The 19449-nt window shown below is 40.3% G+C and overlaps 1 protein-coding gene across 1 annotated transcript in view; it reads right to left on the minus strand.

Moving 5' to 3' along the window:
- Positions 1-15179: 15179 nt before the first annotated feature.
- The window catches only part of RANGAP1 (Ran GTPase activating protein 1), a 22437-nt gene continuing 18167 nt past the window's right edge, over positions 15180-19449 (minus strand). Inside the window, exon 16 of the mRNA XM_005421867.3 lies at positions 15180-16251. Within this exon, the coding sequence (XP_005421924.1) occupies positions 16182-16251 (70 nt within the window). The 3' untranslated portion in view covers positions 15180-16181. The remainder of the gene's footprint in view (positions 16252-19449) is intronic.

Below are 19449 nucleotides of genomic sequence, written 5' to 3' on the forward strand. Positions count from 1 at the left end.
GGGGAATCGGCCATTCCTTCCGTGACCTGTTATGCCCTCAGTGACACACGGGGCACCTGCCACTCACACAGGGACACCTGTCTGTCCCCTCAGTGACACTCATATTCCCTCACTGACCCTCACATCTCCTCAGCATCACTTGGAGCACCCACCTCTCCCTCAATGTTTATTGTGGTCCCTACAGATTACCTCAGATTTTCCTTCCAAAATGTTCTATTCCATTGAGATTACCTCAGATTTTCCCTTCATAATGTCCCCATCTGCACCTATACATTACCTCTCATTTAAGCCCCAAAATGCCATCTACTGATTATCTCTGATTTTACCTCCAAAATGTCCTTTTTGTCCCCTACTGATTTCCCTCAGATTTTCCCTCACAAATTTTCCCTATGTTTCCTGTACAGATTACCTTGGATTTTGCCTCAAAAATATTCATTCAGTCCCTTGCAGATTACCTGAGATTTTATCTCAAAAATTTCTTTCAGGCCCTTAAAAATTTCCTCGGGTTTTATCACAAAATTTCTTCTGCCTGTCTTCCCCAAGTTACCTCAGACTATTCCCGCCGTTTCCCACAAACGATTTTCCCCTCTAGAGATTGCCTCAAATTTTCCCGCCAAAGATGTCCTGCACAGATTACTGCATATTTTGTTGCCACAGTCCAGTGGGAATAAAACTCCTCAACTTTACCCCCAAAATGTTCATTCCACACCGTCCAGGTGATGCTAGGGAATTGCAGCATTCCTTCCCTCTGAAGTTCTTGCTGTCGCCTCTGAGTTACCTGTGTTTCCCCTCACAAACTGAAACACCGTGCAATCCTGTGATGGTGCAGGTCCATTCATTTTTTACCATAAAATCCCGTTCTTGGTTTTTCAATTGTTCACAACCATTTCTCCCCAATGTGACATTTCTTATAGTTCTTTCATTCCCACCCCACAGGTTTCCAATCCCTGTTTTACATATCCAGGGAAATCTTTGGTATCAGGCGTATTGGGAAGTCTGTACCTCTCAAGTACCTCAGCCAATGGGGAAAGAAAGAAGAGAAATGCAGCCAGGAAATTAGGATAAAAAGGGAAGCTGCATCCTCCAAAATCCCAGGGGAACGCCCCATGGCATCTCCCTTTAATCTAATAAAGTAAAAGGACTCCTCTGTCTCCTTTTTGGACATTAACCTCTGATGTTTGTGGATTAATTTTCCTAACAGTGTGGAACTCTGGTGGCTTCAGCTGACGAGGGAGCTCTGCCAGATGTCTGAAGGGAGAGACACTGCAAGTGCAGGCATCAGGTGTGCAGACAACTCAAGTGTCTGGCAGAGACCAAAGCAACAATGTCACAGAAACAATAAAACTTCTGTACCTTGGAAACTGAAACATTGTAGTATTTTTTCATTTAAGACAGCAGTTCTTTCATAACAGAAGAGAAGAATTCAGGCAAAATCTAACAATATATCTTGGCAAAAGCTGCTGGATGTGATGGAGGCTGTTTCCTAATCCAGAAGTGAGATTTTCTAATATGAAGACCTTCCTTCTTCCACAGTAAACAGGCTTTGTTAAAACAAAAAGGGAAATGCATTAATTTCATGTTTTCCTGTCTTGCTGCTTGACTGCACTCCTTTGCTTTTATCCTGAGCAGTAATTCCCCCTCACACACCCCCTGCTTCAGCCCACAGTTTTCCACATTACTGTAGTAGGGCTTGAGTGCTGTTTAGCATGGAAATAGCATCAGATTACCCATCTTAATATTTTGCCAGGGCTCAATAATTGTAGTCAAAGGATGCTTTATTTGTATATCAGGTAGTAAACTACTAATTTTTCCTCTGTATACTTGAGGGGAATTTTAAAATCCTGGGTTTAGAACAAGCTGAGCTTTTGTGTTGCTCAGGAGATCTCAAGTGTGTTTAAAAAACCAAACAACCCAACATTTCAAATATTCAAGTGTCCAAGACATACCTGTCCTGTCAGAGCTGGGGCTCAGCACAGAGAGCAGGAGGCAGCCCATAAAGGAGCCATTGTGTGGGCAGCAGCAGGACACAGTCCTGCATTTCTGAAGGATTGACTGTTCTCTCCGTTTTTTAATCAAGTTTTGTCTCAGAGCACCACGGTGGAATATCCCAGTGCACCTTTGCCTTTCAAGTGCATCCTTCACTTGATTGTCAACATAATTCATCCTTCTGTAAAGACACTCCAGGTTTTGTTTTGTTAATGAGATCACCTTCTCTCCACTCACCACCCTCGCTGCCTTGAACTGGGCTGCTTTTTTAAGCTGCCAGACTGATTTTAGTGCCATTTTTACTGTTAATTTTCTCTTTCTCAGCATAAGAACAATGACTAAATAAAGCTATGTGGTGAGAAAGATCTGCTTTCCACAGATGCTCAGTGCCAAGGTGCTCATTACCACAACTGTTTAAATTTGATTCTTTGAAACGGATTTTGAATCCCTTTGCAAATATTCCGTGATTCATGGGCAAATTTTCTATATATTGCTTAATTCCACTGCCTACCTACTCCTTGTATGCTTTTGAAACCACCAATTTCCACAAAGAACAAAGAGTCTCTGCTCAGGTAATTCAGTTCTGCTTCTTTTTCTGTCTTCAACCACAGACAGAAAAAACAATATTTTAGTCATCTCTTTTTTAGTTTTATCATGGTTTAGGAATGATATTCTCCAATTTAGTGCTCCCAGTAAAACCACCCTGGGTGGGATGGAGAGCAGAACTGGAGGCACAAAAGATAAAACTCTCAGGTTTTTGTCTTCAGCTTTGAACTTAAATAATGTTAAACTTTATGCTTTTAGTTTCAGCATCAAGAAACTTTAATTAAAAGAACACTTAAAATTATATTATGAAGATAATGATGGCTACGTGTAATTTCTTAACACTCAGATTTCAGGATCTCTGGGGCAGACAGAATCCTTGGGGCACAGGGGATCTATAGGGCAGGATGGTTTTAATTTATATTCTTCACAAAGTTTGCAATGGAAGCCTGAAATAATTCCAAAGGGTTCCTCTGCAGTGTGTTTATCATGGGCCAGCCTCCCTCTCTCATAAATAGACTGTGACTGGAAACTGGAATTACTCATTTAACACAGCTTTGTTTAAAAGCCTTCCTTTGGCACCGCCATCCCCCCTGAACCTTTCAGCAGGGAGAACGAGAATGTTTTGGCCCTGTTTCACTTAACAATATGCCTAATTTCATCATAATCAGCAAAATGCTTAGGCACATGCTGTTCTTTATCTTTTATTTTCTTTTTAAAGTGGCCTCTTTAACTTTGTTAGCCCCTAACTCCTTTTCCAGAAAGTACAGGGATTTACAAATGGTTTTATATCCCTCGGAGTTCTATAAAAACAGAAATGAGACTTTTACTTGTCCTGAAGGTAGAAAAAAACCCAAGCAAAACAAACAACATAAAAACACTTTTTTTTTTTTTTTTTGAGGAGAAAGATTTTCAGGAGATCACGACTTTTCCTAGAGCAGCTGGCACAGTGGGAGAAAGAAAACATGGTAAAGATTTCCAGCCTGCAAACCCTTCCTCAATTCCAACACAGAAGTTCTGATGAGCACAAGGAGTTTTTCAGTTGAGTTTTACTGCACCAAGCGTTGAGACAGATCTTGTAATACCTTGGGAGCCCCAGGATGTTCCATGGACCTGGAGATTTTGTGTGTACAGGAGCTTCAGTCCTTCTCTCCCACATTACTGGAGCAAGTCCTGCAGTTCAATCACAGATGAGAATTCATAAAGTCCCACTCTTGTGCTTGGTGTCTTTCCCACTGGCATCTCTTGGCCTGTGTGGATTTAAATGAGGTGGTGCAAGATTGGATTTTTTCCTATGTTTTGGGTGGTTTTTTCCTATTCTCTCCCTCCCTTTTACTAGAAAGACAGCTCTTATGCCTTCCCTTGAACATTTTATAATAATTTTACAAATCTGTACTTTGGGCCCAACTCATATCATAACTAATTCCTCCTGGCTCGCCTTAAAAAAATGAGTCATAAGTAGGACATACAAGCACCCAGAGAAAACACAAATTTTTCCCTGAGAAAACACAAATTTCAGGTAGCTGCTGCTAATTTCACGTCCTAAAATGCAACCCTTATCAGATTCAGCTGAAGTAAATCAAGGTGCAGACAGACAGTAGGCAATAGCCTTGTTTTGACAGGAACCGGGATAACCTGGAGTGTGTTTGTTCCTGCATAAGCAAAGGCAACTATTGACTAAGTCCAGCCCACTGTGATGACTTGAATTAAGCACAAGATTCAGGTCTTGATGTTCAGATCTCAGTAACAGAAACTTTTCTGAGAGCTTGCATGCAAAGCTGCATGTATCACTTACAAATAAGCATTTATGGCAGTTTTCTGCGTGTCAGAAGAGAGAAATAGCTCAGAGGTTGCTCAAAGACACAAGTAAAAGCTGTCAAATTTGTGTTCGAAAGACACAATTAGAAGTTGTCCATTGTTCATTTGTTTGTTTGTTTACAAGAGGGCAAACAGGGACAATACAAGCCTGGGGTAACGGTCAGAGAGAAGAGGCTGGGAGAAAAAGGTAGTGAGAGGAAACTGAAAAGGGGATTTTTCAGAGGAAAAGGCATTTGTAACCCTAAAGGAGATATTCTTCAGAGCTGAAATAAGTGCTTGAATCCTAAAATTCAGCAGCCCTTTACTGTCTGTATGTATTTATTAAACCCAGTGAGAAAAGGCACAGTTCATTTCCCTCTAAGCTCTGGGCTCACATCTGTGCTGAGCAGTAAAGACAAAAACCAGAGATTCCTACTCCAGATATGGAGCTGCTAAATAATTAGAACAACCTTATTAGCAAGCATGCCCTCAAGAAGCTTATCAAAAGCCACAGAAAAAAAACTAATTTATATTTCTGACTATAAAAGTGTTTATCTAAATAGATATTATTATTCAGGATTTTTTTTCAGTCTGCATTAGATACATAACCAAGCACACTGTAAATGGTATATTCTGACATATTCTTGCAGTTATTCCATGATCTGCTGTTCAAAATGCTCCAAATCTCAAAAAGGCTACAGAATCTAAATTTGTAACACTGGCCTTTGTAAGTTTTGAAATATTGAGTATTTTCAAATATATATTCTACTTTTTCTACTTTTTCTTTTTGAACTCATAGACTATTAATAGCAAGGAACTCTTGCAACTTTTACCTGTTTCTGCCAAAGCTTCTGTGTGGGGATTTGACACTTAAAGTTAGATCACAGGTGAAGGAAGGAACATGCAATCTCTTTTCCAAGGACAGACCTTTTCAGGGAATTTCCCTTCTCAGGAATATAAGAACTATTTTCATTCTAGAAATGATTGCCCCTTCAAGTGGCAAGTACCAACTGGAAAAAATTACCTTTGGAAAGAGGAAGTTTTCAACTTTAGGGTGAGTGAGCACCATCTGTAATTTTGTGCCTTAGGGCTGCCTTAACTAAAAAGTTCAATAAGTTAAAGCCAGGAAAAGGGGGAAGCCAGGAAGAGAGGGGAAAACCCCAAATCAATACCAAGAAAACCCTGAAACTTTAATTATTTCCAGCAAAACAAGTCTTTTAGCTTTTTGCTTGCATACAGATATTATGCCTGTGGAATGGTTGTAAGTAGTGCTCTTCTTTGTAGCATTTTCTGAGTTTGTTTGAAGTCTCAGTGCTAGAGCATTGTGAGGATGAAGCTCAGTTGTCATCCATTTGAAGTCCAGGGCAGATGAGGGATGATCCCCAACACTGTTTATAAACAGAGGGCAAACACAGAGCCAGCATAACAACCTGGCTTGTCTTTCATTTCTGAAACATTTAAAAAATATAAGAGATATTGGTTCATTCAGAAGAGAGTTCTAGAAATTCCATTTTAAAAATATATCATTTTACATCAGAAAAAAGCCCCAGATATTCACACAGAAAGATTTCCCCCACCCACTAAGGAAATGTTTATTTTTTGATCTTCACATAAAGCATTTCAGCAATTGGTGAACTGGTAACCTATCACTTCTGTTAGAACAAATAACTAAAAATGGGTTTTTATCTGAATCTTATCCTAACTCCCAGGCAAGCTCCAATCTTGTACCATCTCATTTAAATCCACAGAGGCCAAGAGACGCCAAGATGGAAAGAGACCAAGCACAAGAGTGGGACTTCCTGAATTCTGATCTGTGATTGAAGCTGTTATTTCACTTCCGTTTTCAAAATACTTGGTCACAATGTATAAAACAAACCTGGCATTTAAATAGAAGAGCCTTCCACACTGGGCAGATCTCCCGAAGCTGATAGAAGAATACATCATCTCTCACATCCAGCCTCTATTTCAGGCCTCTTTTCCTCCCCTATTTCAATTCACTATTTGTGTTTTTTAATGTAGTATTTAATTTTTAATTGTGGACACTCTATTGGTTAAAGCTAATTCTCTTGTTTTACTGCAATATGAGTTGATGCTGATATAATTATATCAAATGTGAGGAACAAAAATACCATGAAAAAATAAAAGCTGTAGTAAAATGGATGAAGCAAAACATCCATAGAAGACAGATTTAACCTTTATCTCCATGGCTGTGATAGCAACATGGGCCATAAATCTCACCTATGAAATTATTAATAAGCCAAATCCTTTGTTGATGGTTTGAGCTAACTAATTAAGGAGTAAGTGAACTGGTGAGGTGAATGAAACACCTCTAAAACTAAGCTACAGATCAATGACAGAATAACCATTTGAATTGCTGCTTCTCTCTGTGTAATAAAGAACAGCTGGCCCTGCCAAGGATCACAACAATAGATTGGTATCATTTTAAACAATGCCAAAACATAGCTGCAACTCAGAGCAGGATGGATGGAAGGTGCTCCAAACTTAAAGAAGGACATTACAGAGCATTCTTTGTTCAAGGATGAAAAAAAGACTTCTATGAGAAGGAGAATTCCCATAAAGAATTAGAGGAGAATTATATGGGGAAGAACAGAGCAGTTCTGGGCCTCTCTGCCTGGGTTTGTCACTTTGGCACTAATTTAGGCTCTCCAGTGACTTTCCAGAGGTTCTGAGAGCTATGGAATCACAGGTGGCAATGGTCAGTGTCCCATATCCCCCCATCAATCTGCATCATTTCTATCATTTCTACACTTTGTATTTTCAGCTGCAAAGGTCAGTGATTTCAGAAAACAGGCAACAGTCAGTAAGAAGTTCTCTATAAAGACATCACTATTAGTCCTTCAGAACAATATAATCAATGATTTCTTGGTAACTGCTCAGTAGAAAATGAAAAAGGTGTGTAAGATCTGCTTTAGATAAAAGGGAGATGTTTTAGATAAAAGGTACATAGGGATGATGGCAATCTCCTCATTTTGATGTCTAAGCTGAAATATTCTTATATTCTTATACAATGACATCTTCATGATCCAGGGACATAAAAGCCTTAAGGGTGACACTCCCTGAGATAGGCAGTCTTGTGTCTATTGTACTTTCCAGGCTAAACATTTTTCAAAACTAGAGGGAAAAATTCTTCTTTAACCTTTTCCTGTGTTCACAATTAAAATCTATACAGTTTCTTTTCTCTCTTCCTTAAAAGCACTTGAGCTCTTCCATCTTTGCTTAGGATGAAGTGCAGTTGACTTTATTAATAGTGCCAGTTATTTTTCTTAGAGTGAAACACCAGTAAGGCCGATTATATTGCCTGTCCTCAGCTGCACTTTGTACTGCACCTTTTTTTTTCCTCTTTTCAAATTTAAGGTGTGAATGCAAAACAATTGCTGAGTGGGCTGTTTTGTATCTTAACAAAATATAGTGAGTGACAGGGGAGTTTTATGGTATAAAAGGAAAATAAATAAAAGATACCTCCAGTACTTAGAATGGAAGAAGCTATAGGGAGGCAGAGAAAGGAAATTATCCTTTAGGAATCTGGCACATGGACACTGTTATGCTGTTAGTATTTAATAACATTTCTGGGGAGAAAAAACATTACATTTTTCCAGTCATTTTGCTGGCATCTTATCTTTCCAATTAAATTTTAATAACAAATGGAGTTCCTTCAATGTGCTTCAGTTAATTCCATGGGCACATGTCATTCCTGTTTTAAATTCCATGTCCTCTACTAAGATTTTTAATACATCTGCTTATGAGAAATGGAAAGGAACAAGAGTTCAGATAATAAATTTGAATAATTGTCTCATCACCAACTTCAATGCAGTGACAACAATTGACATCACTAGTAGCTGTGTCCATATTATTCATTATTCCACTCTGTGTGGTTGGGAAAAGGGGGAGTTTCCCAATTGACTAATGGCTTTAGTAACCTCCCTTGCATATATATTTTCCAAGGTTTCCAGAAGTCTTCAGGTTCAGCTGCCAAAAACTGAAACCAAGCTGAAATTATATTCAGGCCCTCTTCCAAGTCTGACTCCATTTAAATATCTCCTTAGGAAAGGACAAATAAAACAGCTGCAAACAGAGCTGGAGGGAGGAAGGTGAAGGACCTGAGAAGACTCAAGAGTGCCAGCTGTGGGTACCCACTGCAAAAATACTTAGACAAAAACTAGAGACTACCTCTCACTTCTTCCCACCTGGTTAAAAATCTTCCTTTTGCCACTGACATATCAGACAGTCCTACAAATTATTGCCATTTTGATTTCCACTGTGTCATTTCTATGGCTGAATATTCAGCCATATCAAATAATTAATCAATATTAATATTGGTGTGATCAAGCACATCTCTCTTTTCAAACATGTTCTTAGGATCGTGGCATTTTCAGACTGATAATATATTAAAATTACATCAATACATAAATATATCAGCAAAACTTCTTCCTTTTTAATACCAATTTCCTCCTGAGAATTCAGCATCTATTTCTGGATACATTTCTGTCATCATAAGGCTACTGATTTTAAATATCCTGAATTTTGATCATATGGACATTTTCCCTTGAGGTAGTTGAAGACATTTGTAATTGTCTGTAATTGTTTATGGATTAAAAGGGGATTAAGTTGTATGAAGAACAGAGGATAAAATGTTCTGTCTGCTGCAACACAGTTTAAAAGTATTAAAGTTCCTTATCAGGGTTTTTAAGAGTATATTTTATACAGCATTTTGCAACACTGAAATAGCTGAGACAAATGTAAAATTTAGTGAGTTTTCATGAGTCTGTGATTATTTGTAAAAAAGTGAAGGGAATTAAAAAAAATAATAAAATAATGATGAAAAAGAATTTAAACCCAGAGATAAAAACCAAATAAGATTTGATGTCTCCTACAATAAAAGATACAGGGTGATTGGATTTTGTAATGAAAACAACTTGCTCTGAATCTGAGAATTCTTTGGTTACAAGGATATTTCCTACAGCACTGAAGGACAATGCCAGCTTAAAGATTAGCCAATAAATATATTCTAAATATCAATTGTCAGTGCAATAAGTATGTGGTATCACTGTCATAACAATATAAAAAACAGATTAAACTTGCATTGTTCTACAGCAGAAGATGCAAACACAATGGAAATGTGAACTAGTTACCAAATGACAATAACCTAAAAAATCAGACAAAATTATTAGCAAGATACTGGCAGAAATATTGAACTGTGGATAAATAGTCTCATATCTTCTTAGTGAATCTCAAATTTAGAGATTTGATTACAGAACAAAATTTGTTTAAATTTCAATTATTAGTATTATGGACAGGAGATGTTCTAATTATTGAAATTTGACCAAGCCAGGCACCTGCTATGTAGCCAACAAATACATTTCATCACTATGGTTGCAAAAACAAATGCTGACTAGCAAAATGTGGCTAAATGAAATAAAATGATTGAGAAATAGAATGACACACGGTCTGAATTGCATTAGCCTCCAGGATGCTTGAGCAAAAGCGGATTTAACTGGAGGAACTGGTGGAGTTTGCTGTCTTAACTGCTACAGCAAGATACATTTTATTCTAATTTTAACTGCAGGACCTAAGAGCAATTCCTACTTCCTTGATCTGGGACTTCAGTCCTTACTGCCACATCAGAGCGAGATCTGTTCTGAATCATCCCCTCCTGTAACTTCACTTCCATTGAAAGAAAAGCTAAACAAGTGTGCATGAGTTGAACCACAGCTTTATGAAATTCATCTGTCCATCATTCTGCCCTTCCATTGCTCCTCATTTTCCTTCAGTAAATCCCTTAACACTCACAGAAAATGCCTTACAGCCAACTCTAAGTTACTCTATAACGAAAACTGACAAATTGAAAGCCAACTTGTTTAGATGTTGAATGTTTGGACACAGTGCAGTGTTGTCAAATCTTTTTTTGATTTATAGATCCCCTAACTTTTTCCATTGATGGGAAGGACACTGTGCAATAAATCTGATCTACTGGCAGTAGATTCTTGTTCCAAATGCACTGGTGGGCCACAGGTGGAACAAAATCTCATTTTTGCATAGCAGGTTCCAGAGTAATTTACAATGAACCTGAGGAGCACACTGGACCTCCAGTGCTTGACAGGAATTTCACCATCACTTGCAGTTTTATGGAGAGTCAGATTATTTCTTTTGGGGGCAAATCATTCAGTAGGAGTCAAGGAAAGTTAAGTTGGAATAATATGTGTGGTTTAAGTCTGATCCAAAGCACACTGATTGTCAGAGGGAGCATTTGCCCAAATATTCCTCTGCTAGCAAAGATAACTGTTATAAGAAGAAACCATTTTAATGACCAGAGTATAAATGGACTATATGAGGTCATAAAGGTATTTCCATGAGGTCCATAAAGGTGTGTGCCTTGCCTCCCCTGCAAATCTATGGCTCTTGGATGGCATAGCAGTACATATCTAGAGCCAGACAGGCTGCTCACAGAGGTTCACTCCCATTCTCTATAACCTACAGTGGCAGGACTCAGTTTTATGTGAGGAAAGGTCTATTTAAAATTAGTAGACATGTACTGAACCCAGCACTGATCCTGAGGCCAAGGAAGATCTCAGCAGTCACACAACTTCACAGGACAGGTGATGGGTTCTCTGTCTTGTAGTGACATCACACCCAGGCTGCATTTCACTGTACACCCAGAGTGAGGTAAATGTGCACTTTAATTAAAGGCAACAAAGTGTGGTATATATAAAAAACCCATCTAATTCAAATATTTGATTTAAAATTTAGAAACATCTTGCTGAAAGTAGACCCTGAGTTTCTGCTTCCTGCAAAATGATGTATTCCAACCCTGGTGGAATTAATTATTTTAATTAAATTCAAGAACAAGTGGAGAGTACTGGAAAAAAATTATTTTTGACTCAGTTTGTGTCTGTGCTATTAGAGGGTGAGAGAAGAAAAAGTTACATAATTCCTTAAGACAGGTGCAGGTAGCTCAGCCTTTCCCAGCTCAGAGGTACCTGCATGCTGTGGATCTCAGTTTCCTCAGAGTATGTCAGCATCCCAACCAAATCCCATTGCCATGCCGTGTTTTCAGCCTGAGTTATGAGATCACAGTTTTCTCCCAACTTAAAAATTGCTATAAATTACCCATGAGCGCCATGGCTGCTTGCTTTTTCAGTGGATGAGTTCATCCCTAAGGAATGTCTAAGAGCTATAAATAACCCTTAACCACCTCATGATTGAACTGGTGGAATGAGAGCTGGCAGAAGCCAATGCTTTCACCATACACCATCAGTATTCTTTTCAGTAAAATAAACTCCAAATATTTCAGGACTTAAGGCACAGAGGCTCAAAAAATCCAACACCAGGACAGCCCACTTTGGTAAATAATTACATTTTGGAAAAATGCAGGATAAATTTCATGATGGGCAAAAGTGTATTAACTTTCACAGACATTTTACATAAGCAAAGGAGTTACCCCATTGGTATCAGAGGAATCTAGGCTTGAATTTGCCTCAGGGGATGGAGCCACTGTCATTTCTGGCCTTTGCTATCCCACCAGAAGTCTGAGCAATCCCTGCATTCCCAGAGCCCACTGGAGTAGCAGCTTGTGGCAGCAGTTATTGAACAGGTTTAGCTGAGCTTGGAAAAACCCCAAATCTCATCAGTTTGAGATCAGAGGAGCTGATGTTGACAACAATTCCACAGTGCCCACTTTAGGAGTTTATCCAGCCTTTTCAAAGGCCCAACAAATGCAAGGAACAAATTTCAATCCCAACAAATACAAGGAGCAAAGAGAACTCATAAACCCAGCCTTTCAGGATGTTGTACCTGGGAGTATGTATTAGCAATTTAAAGAATCCAAGGTCTCAAATCAGAACTTTACTCGCCTTTATCCCCAGATTACAGGAGTGCCAAGAGGCAAAGTTTAAGGGTGATTGTGCTCATGGGGAGCTCTACTGACCCTCAAGCAAACAGGCTCTTGAATTGAAGAGTTAACACCCTGAATTAAAACCAGCAGCAAAACAGAGGCAGCCAGCAAGTCCAGGGAAGGAGAAATACATTTTATTTACATAAATCAGCTCTGGAAGGAGTTAGTAAAACCTAAAATGAGAAACATTTTATGTTCCCTGAAAGCAACAGGCAAAGCCAGATCTAAACCAAAGTGGAATCAACCTTTGTTCAGCACTTTGAGATCTAAATGGGAGATCTAGAATATGGGGTTTTTTCTTCAGAAACAATGAGAATCAGCACCCACAATCAATATAAAAAATCTGTCACTGCCACCCATCAGAAAAATCCAAATACTACCAACACCACATCCCCCCAAAAAAGATCTTTTCTTTGAAGACAGACAAAACCAGGTTGTTATTACCTTTAAAAGCTGAATCACACCATGTGGGCAGTTCTGGATTGCAGCAGACTTCTGAAGACGGGGCATCCCTCCCAGCAGAACTCTGAGATGGGATTTGATGGCTGCTAATGGTAAATAACTTTTTGGGGGGTAGATGAGTATAGGATGATGTTCAAGTTTATTATTTCATAGCTCATGAATATAAATTTTAGGTAGAATAACCCTAACTGATTTATAACTGCATATTTTTGTTATCTAATTTTCTATTTCTTTTAGGGGGGATCACATAAATAGGAATCTTTCCCTGAAAATAAAAAAATCAGTCATTTGTGAAAAGAAGTGTGGCATTGTCACAGATCCTCCATTCACTTGGAAAGTATAAATTGATACATTTTTAATTTCCTAGGTGAGCTTTTTCCTGTTGCTTTAAAAAGGGGAATTGTGAAAAACTTTGATCAGCCATGTAATTTTTCTTGAAGAAAAAGTTCCTTCCCTGTGAGGGTGGTGAGGCCCTGGCACAGGTTGCTTGGAGAAGCTGTGGCTGCCCCTGGATCCCTGGAAGTGTCCAAGGCCAGGCTGGATGGCTCTTGGAGCAGCCTGGGATAGTGGAAGGTGCCCCTGCCCATGAGGGGAATGAGATGAGCTTTAATGTCCCTTCCACCCAAACCACACTGGGATTCTGAGATTTAATGAAAAGACTGAATAATTAACTGAGAGCATGATTTTAGAAAGTTTGATGAAATTGGATTTCCCATTTATGCCTTCTCTTCAGCATTTGTTGTATTTTAGGACCCAGAACCTGTTAGTTTCACAGGCTTGCAAGAAGTCAGAGATGATGTTTTACAGCAAACTTTCCTCCAAAGGTATTAATGAGCTTAAAGAATTCTATGCATATTTTTTTTCTTCTTTTGCTCCTGCTCATCCTACAGTCAGGAAGATTAAAAATTTTTTTTCTTGTATTTCTTAGATTAATTTGAAATTCAGGTTTTCCAACTCTATCACAGAGAAGTCCTTCTTACTTCATCCTTGCTCTCTTGCTTGTCTTGCTCTTCTAAAAGACTATTGAAGTAACTGAGTGATGTCATTTGGCTGCTGCTCAGCTGAACTCAGGGACACAGGGAGAGAGTGCAAGTGCTCCCAAATGAAAGGAAGAGAAAGTACTTTTAGATTATACAAATAATCATCATTAGTTGTGTTTCTTGTCAGCTGCTGGATCCAAAGGCTTCTTTCCTCAGGAAGGTGAAATTGTGGAAGAGTGAGGGACTCTGACAGTTCTAACAAGCCAAAATTAATCTAAAATGATTTTCTTCTCATCTTCAAGAAAATGAGGCCCGTAAGAGAGGTGTTGCTGTCCTATAGAACACATCACAACATCCTAACTATTTGTTTGGAGAGAAATCCTTATCTGCAGTCTGAGAACTGTGGCTGAGAATCTGAGCTGGAGCTTCCATTTTCCTCACCTGCTTGTGAGCTTTGCACCCAGAACCACAGTACATTATAAAAGTTGTAGATGTGCAAAATCACTGAAGGAGGACTCCATACAAAGCCACTGTGCTGTAAGAGCAAAGCACAGACACATTTTGGCAGGCCATGTGTTCTGGTCTGCAAGGTAGGCTACATTTAAAATATTATTTTGCATATTTACAAAGGGCTAGTAGATATAAGCTAATAAGCCCCAAATTCTGAAGAAAAGCAATACTGACCACACCAATTTGGAGTCTGGCCAAAGCCCTAAATGTCATGTTGCTCTCATGAGTCTGCAACCATCTGACCTCTATGAATGCAGGGGCAGTACAACCTTAGCAAGCCCACGGAGCTCTGCCTAACAGATGTGGCCCTTTGATTACAGGTATTTTCTCACAACCACTGCAAAATTCAAGAACTACACCATGCAATTTGATAAGAGGCAGAGAAAAAAAATCAGCATTCAAATGGTCAGAGCATCAAGTCACAGTTTTCCAGAAGGAGATCCAGCAAGACATGGGCTGGCTAAATCTTGACTATGCATGAGGTCACACCAGAAAGACTTGTGCTGGAGTTTTTAATCCAGTCATTCTCAACACTTACAAGTTCCTGTGAATTACAGCCTGGTTTTTTAGCCAATGAGATGAAGTGCTTAAATTTACCTCATCCTGGGAATGTGGGACAGTAACAAGCTCAGTGTTTGCCTCACACTACTTACAGCCAAGTAACAGGCTACTGCTAATAAGTGTTGGCACTGCTTTTCCTATTTAGACTGTGCTAAATAGGAATTTGAAGATGCCTGGAGGAAAATGTGCTCCTCTGCCACGTTCCTGTTTTGGACAGGAGCAGGAGACCACCAAGAAAAGAGACGGGGTGCTGCACAAACAAGGTTTGTGACTCCATAGCTTGGCTGGTCACTTTACTGGCGCCTCTCTCCTCACACAAACCAGGCTCCATTCCAGTCCCATTCTGTGTTCCACTGCAAACTCTGCAATCACATAAAGCTGCAAAACAGGCTTCCAAATCCCAGGGTAGGTTTCATAAATTATGATAAGGCTGTGGAGTTAATTTTTATTTACGTAACATTTCAGGCAATTGACATAAACATTTCTAAGTTGTATGGAGGAATGTCATGTGGCTCAAAGGGCTGTATGGACACATGGACAATCCTCCAGACAGATTTAGGGACATCTGCTGCTACTTGTTCAGTGCAAGAGAAAAGCACAACCTTCTCTCTCCATATTTTTACATGTGCTTGGCTTTCAAACATGTGAACAGTGCACACAGACCCAGTGTTTTGTCAAAGGGAAGAGAAAGGGACACATTCCACAGGGATTTCATGGATTGTATTCATTTCCAAACCAAGCCTATTTAATTAGGGTGAGAAGGAAAAGGGCAGGAAGAATAAACAACACAGGCAATGGCAAAAAAAATTTACAATAAAATATGTTCACTCCTTTAAGCAATGGCCACCAGGATCAGCCACACTACACAAATACTCCAAGCCACAGCAGAAGGGGAATATTAAAATAAAAATCAGCCACACACTGCCTTTGACAACAGACTTGAAAGAAGAACCAAAGGGGATCACACCTCACCCCTCTGGCTCAGAGAAGCAGGGCAGCAGCAGCAGCACAGCCTCTCTCTGGCACAGTGCTAAATGCTATAAGGCAGGAGTCCAAGTCCAGTAAAACAGAATGCCCAACTGGGTTGATCCAGATGAGAGCTCTTCTGGGCCCCATGTTAGTCTTGGCATCCTTGGCAATGCAACCAAAATGGAGAACTCTTCAATTCATGCTGAGCTCACAGCAGTACAGACTTATTTTAGCGTAAGCACCTGCCCTACAGACCAGGGAATCACTTCAAGAGGAGTAGGAAGACAATTCAGCAGAATTTGTTCAAGTTTATGAAAGCAGAAGGAAGGACAGATTTCCTACGGGGGAAAAAAAGGACAGCATGTCTGTATGGGCTCTGGGATCCTCTCCCACTATGCAGCTCCGAGTTCTCTGCTGATGGCAGTCCCATGGGGAAGGAAGGAAGGAAGGGCAGCTCTGATCTCCTACAGCTGGTGGAGGGTCTGTAAGAGCATGTGGCGAGCAAATGAACAGGAGTCAAGAGCACGGTTGGGTCTGTGGAAAGAAGGGAGAGAGACAGAGATTTAAAATACCAAATTTAAGAATGGCTTTGGGTCTGCCTTTGACTAAGCAAATAAAGACTGTTTCCAATGCATTGGATGTGTATGCCCCAAAACCTACAGATTTTGCCCTCAGTTATCTTTTCCAATACCATTCCATCACTGCTGCCCAGATCGCTGCTTCCCATTCAGAGTCTGCTGTGGAAAACTCTCTCCTGAGAGCCCAAGTCAGGAAGACAATGGCCAAGAATTAGACCATTTATTTCCATAACTATAAACAATCTGCTACTGACTTTTATCTCTGCAGCCCAGTGTCTCATTCTGGGTAGAATGATGGAAGTGGAAACCCCCTTCCCTGTCTTCCGGCAAAGGGTTTTCCCATAAAGTTTCACTGTTTAGAGCCCCAAAACACAGGAGATGATCCTGTGAGCACTCCAATCTTTTCTCACCAAGTCATCTGCTAGCTATCAGACGATGAGTTTGGTCTCAGGACTTTTAAAAGTCTTTAAAAGAGGCAGCATAACCTCCTGTTACTCTTTCCTGATGTCAAGTAACACCTGACTGGCTTTGCTGGGCTGACACCGTTTAGGTTTTGCCTTTTTTTCTTTTAATGTTCTCTGTAATCTTCACACATGCATTTGCAGCTCTGTAGTCCATTGTATTAGTGACCAGTTTTCCCAATACTTTTCCATAGCCTTTCCTTAAGCAGAAAGACAAAACAAATTCCAGAGCTCCAAGCCTCAGGAGGTACAAGGCTCCATACTATCTTGGTTCTTCCTGGGAACCAAGATACATTTTCATGGACAAAGTACAGCTAGTGCTGAAGGGGGAGGCTCCAGAGAAGGAGCTTAACCTGGGGGGAATTGCAGCACCACTTGTCCTCCTAATTGGTGCTTCTTATCAAATATGCTAGTTTTCTAAAACCTATAAAATGTACTCACCCTTGGGGGGGGTGGACTTTTGTGGACATCTTTCCATAACTGCCTCTGGAGGTCTTCAAATAAAGATCCCCTTTTCTATTACCTCCTTACTAAAATTATCTCAAGTTTCATTTCTAGGTTGGGAAAAATGCAACAGGGTCACCTTTCAGGGTGCCTTACACACAGCCCACAGAACATGCAGAACATCACCTGAAAGTGCCCAAGACAGAGGTTGCAATAGCTAAGTCAGATTTACACAAAATAACCTGTTCCCTGAAATTAAACCATGGAAATACACTCACAGCAGGGTTAACACGAGGCTAAATTTCTGTAACGTTCCCATTGCCTCCCAGTAATGTATATTTCTGTTTCTGCAGGCTAATTGCTGGCTCAGCATCACTGAAACTTTTACCAGTCTCAATCCATCCATTAGGGAACTTCCTCCAAAGAACTTTAATCCAATATTTTCCACTGTTCTGAGAATAGAAATCATTAATTTTACCTCTCTCCCACTTCACCTCAGCAAAATAACCTTTAACAATGCACAGCTGTGAAGCCTACTCAATCTGGGGTAAGGGGTGAGCTGAAATAAAGAGAGGAATTTCTAGGAAGGAGCAAGGAATTCACCTCCAGGTGTAGAGCACAGACCAAGAGCTGCAGAGGTTGTTTGGTACTTCACTCCATGGCAGCTGCTGTTTAATAGAAGCACATCCTGGAGAAGACTTAACAATTTTATTCCCCCCAAGACCATTCAATGCCTCATACTGAACACACAGTGTCACAGAACCACAGCTTGGAGCTGATCTTCCAAGTGCTGGAGATATATTTCAGCCCTCATCTCTGGAAGACCCAGCCCTGTTTGCAATGAGGGAGCTGGTTCCATCCAGGCAGCTGCCCATTTTTGGAACTGGAGAACCTGGACCACTGATGTTGATCACAGACAAGATCCCTCAGCCCCCTCTCCTGACACTAAGCCTCCTCTAGCCATAAAATTCTCCTTATTTGCTGTGGAGTTACCTGCCTGCCCCTCTAGGCTACAGACTGTTGGAAGAGACCAGCAATGTGATGCAATTCGACAGCAAAGAGCAATATTAAAAAAAATACCCCAAAAAACCAACCAAACACAAACCCATCACCTCCAGCAAGTCACAGGTGGGCAGGCAGACATCCACATACTTTCAGTATTTCCACTTAAAAAATTATGGAAAAGCACATGTGGATTCACAGCACCCTCTTGCGTCCAAAAAACCCAAATAAGGCTTGACAGCAAGCAGAGTAAGATGGATGCTGTTTACAGTCTGTATCCAAAATTCTGCAATTATTATTGAACAGAGAACACTGCCTACAACAACAAATTGTCACAAAAGGAAGGAGGTAAGCACCTGTTCCAGAAGCCCCTTGCAGTGAAACACAGCAGAGCTCTGGCCTAGGCAGCTACAAGAACTTTACAGCTCTAAAAGCCCAGAAGAGCTAACTGCAAACCAAAAGGAGAAAAAAAGAAGAAAATATCACAAAAATGCATATTAGTTTTCTGCAAGTGAAAGAATCACAGGTTTGACAGAGTAGAATTGGATTTGTTGCAGAAATGGAAGCCAGATGAGTTCTGAATGTTATTAGGTTAACCAGGCAAAGGTTTAATTTTGAGATTGCAATTTTACTCTGACTGAATTCCAAGTAGAGACAAGGGATAGAGGTTAATTGAGAAGCTGTGTGTTGGTGTTGGCTGGGATAATTTTCTTCACAGGAGGGGCTGTTTTGGATTTGTGCTGGAAGCAGTGCTGCTAACACAGGGATGTTTCAGTTGCTGCTGAGCAGGGCTCACAGCATCAAGGCACTTTGTTTCTCACCTCCCCCAGCAGCAAGTAGGCCCGGGGTGCACAAGAAGGCAGAGGGGACACAGCCAGGACAGCTGACCCCAGCTGTCCAAAGGGATAGTCCATAGCACATGGCATCATGCTCATCAGATAAAGCAGAAGGAAGAACCTATGATGGAGCTTTCCTGGAAATGGTGGAAGTGGTAAATTAATTCCTTGTTTTGTCTTGCTTGCAGATGCAGTTTTTGCTTTACCTATTAACCCACCTTCACATCAACCCCCAAGTTTGCTCACTTTCAGTCTTCCCCTGCTCTTCCCCAGCCCACTGGGTTGAGAGTAAATGGCTGTGTGGGGCTTTGGTGGCAGCTGGGGTGAAACCACACCAGGCTGTTTTAACTGGACTGGGGGGGTTCTTGAACTGTTTACATTTACCCAGGCACAGATTTAAGAGCTGCTGCC

This window comes from Geospiza fortis, unplaced genomic scaffold (genome assembly GCF_000277835.1).
Source record: "Geospiza fortis unplaced genomic scaffold, GeoFor_1.0 scaffold173, whole genome shotgun sequence".
Taxonomy (NCBI): domain Eukaryota; kingdom Metazoa; phylum Chordata; class Aves; order Passeriformes; family Thraupidae; genus Geospiza; species Geospiza fortis.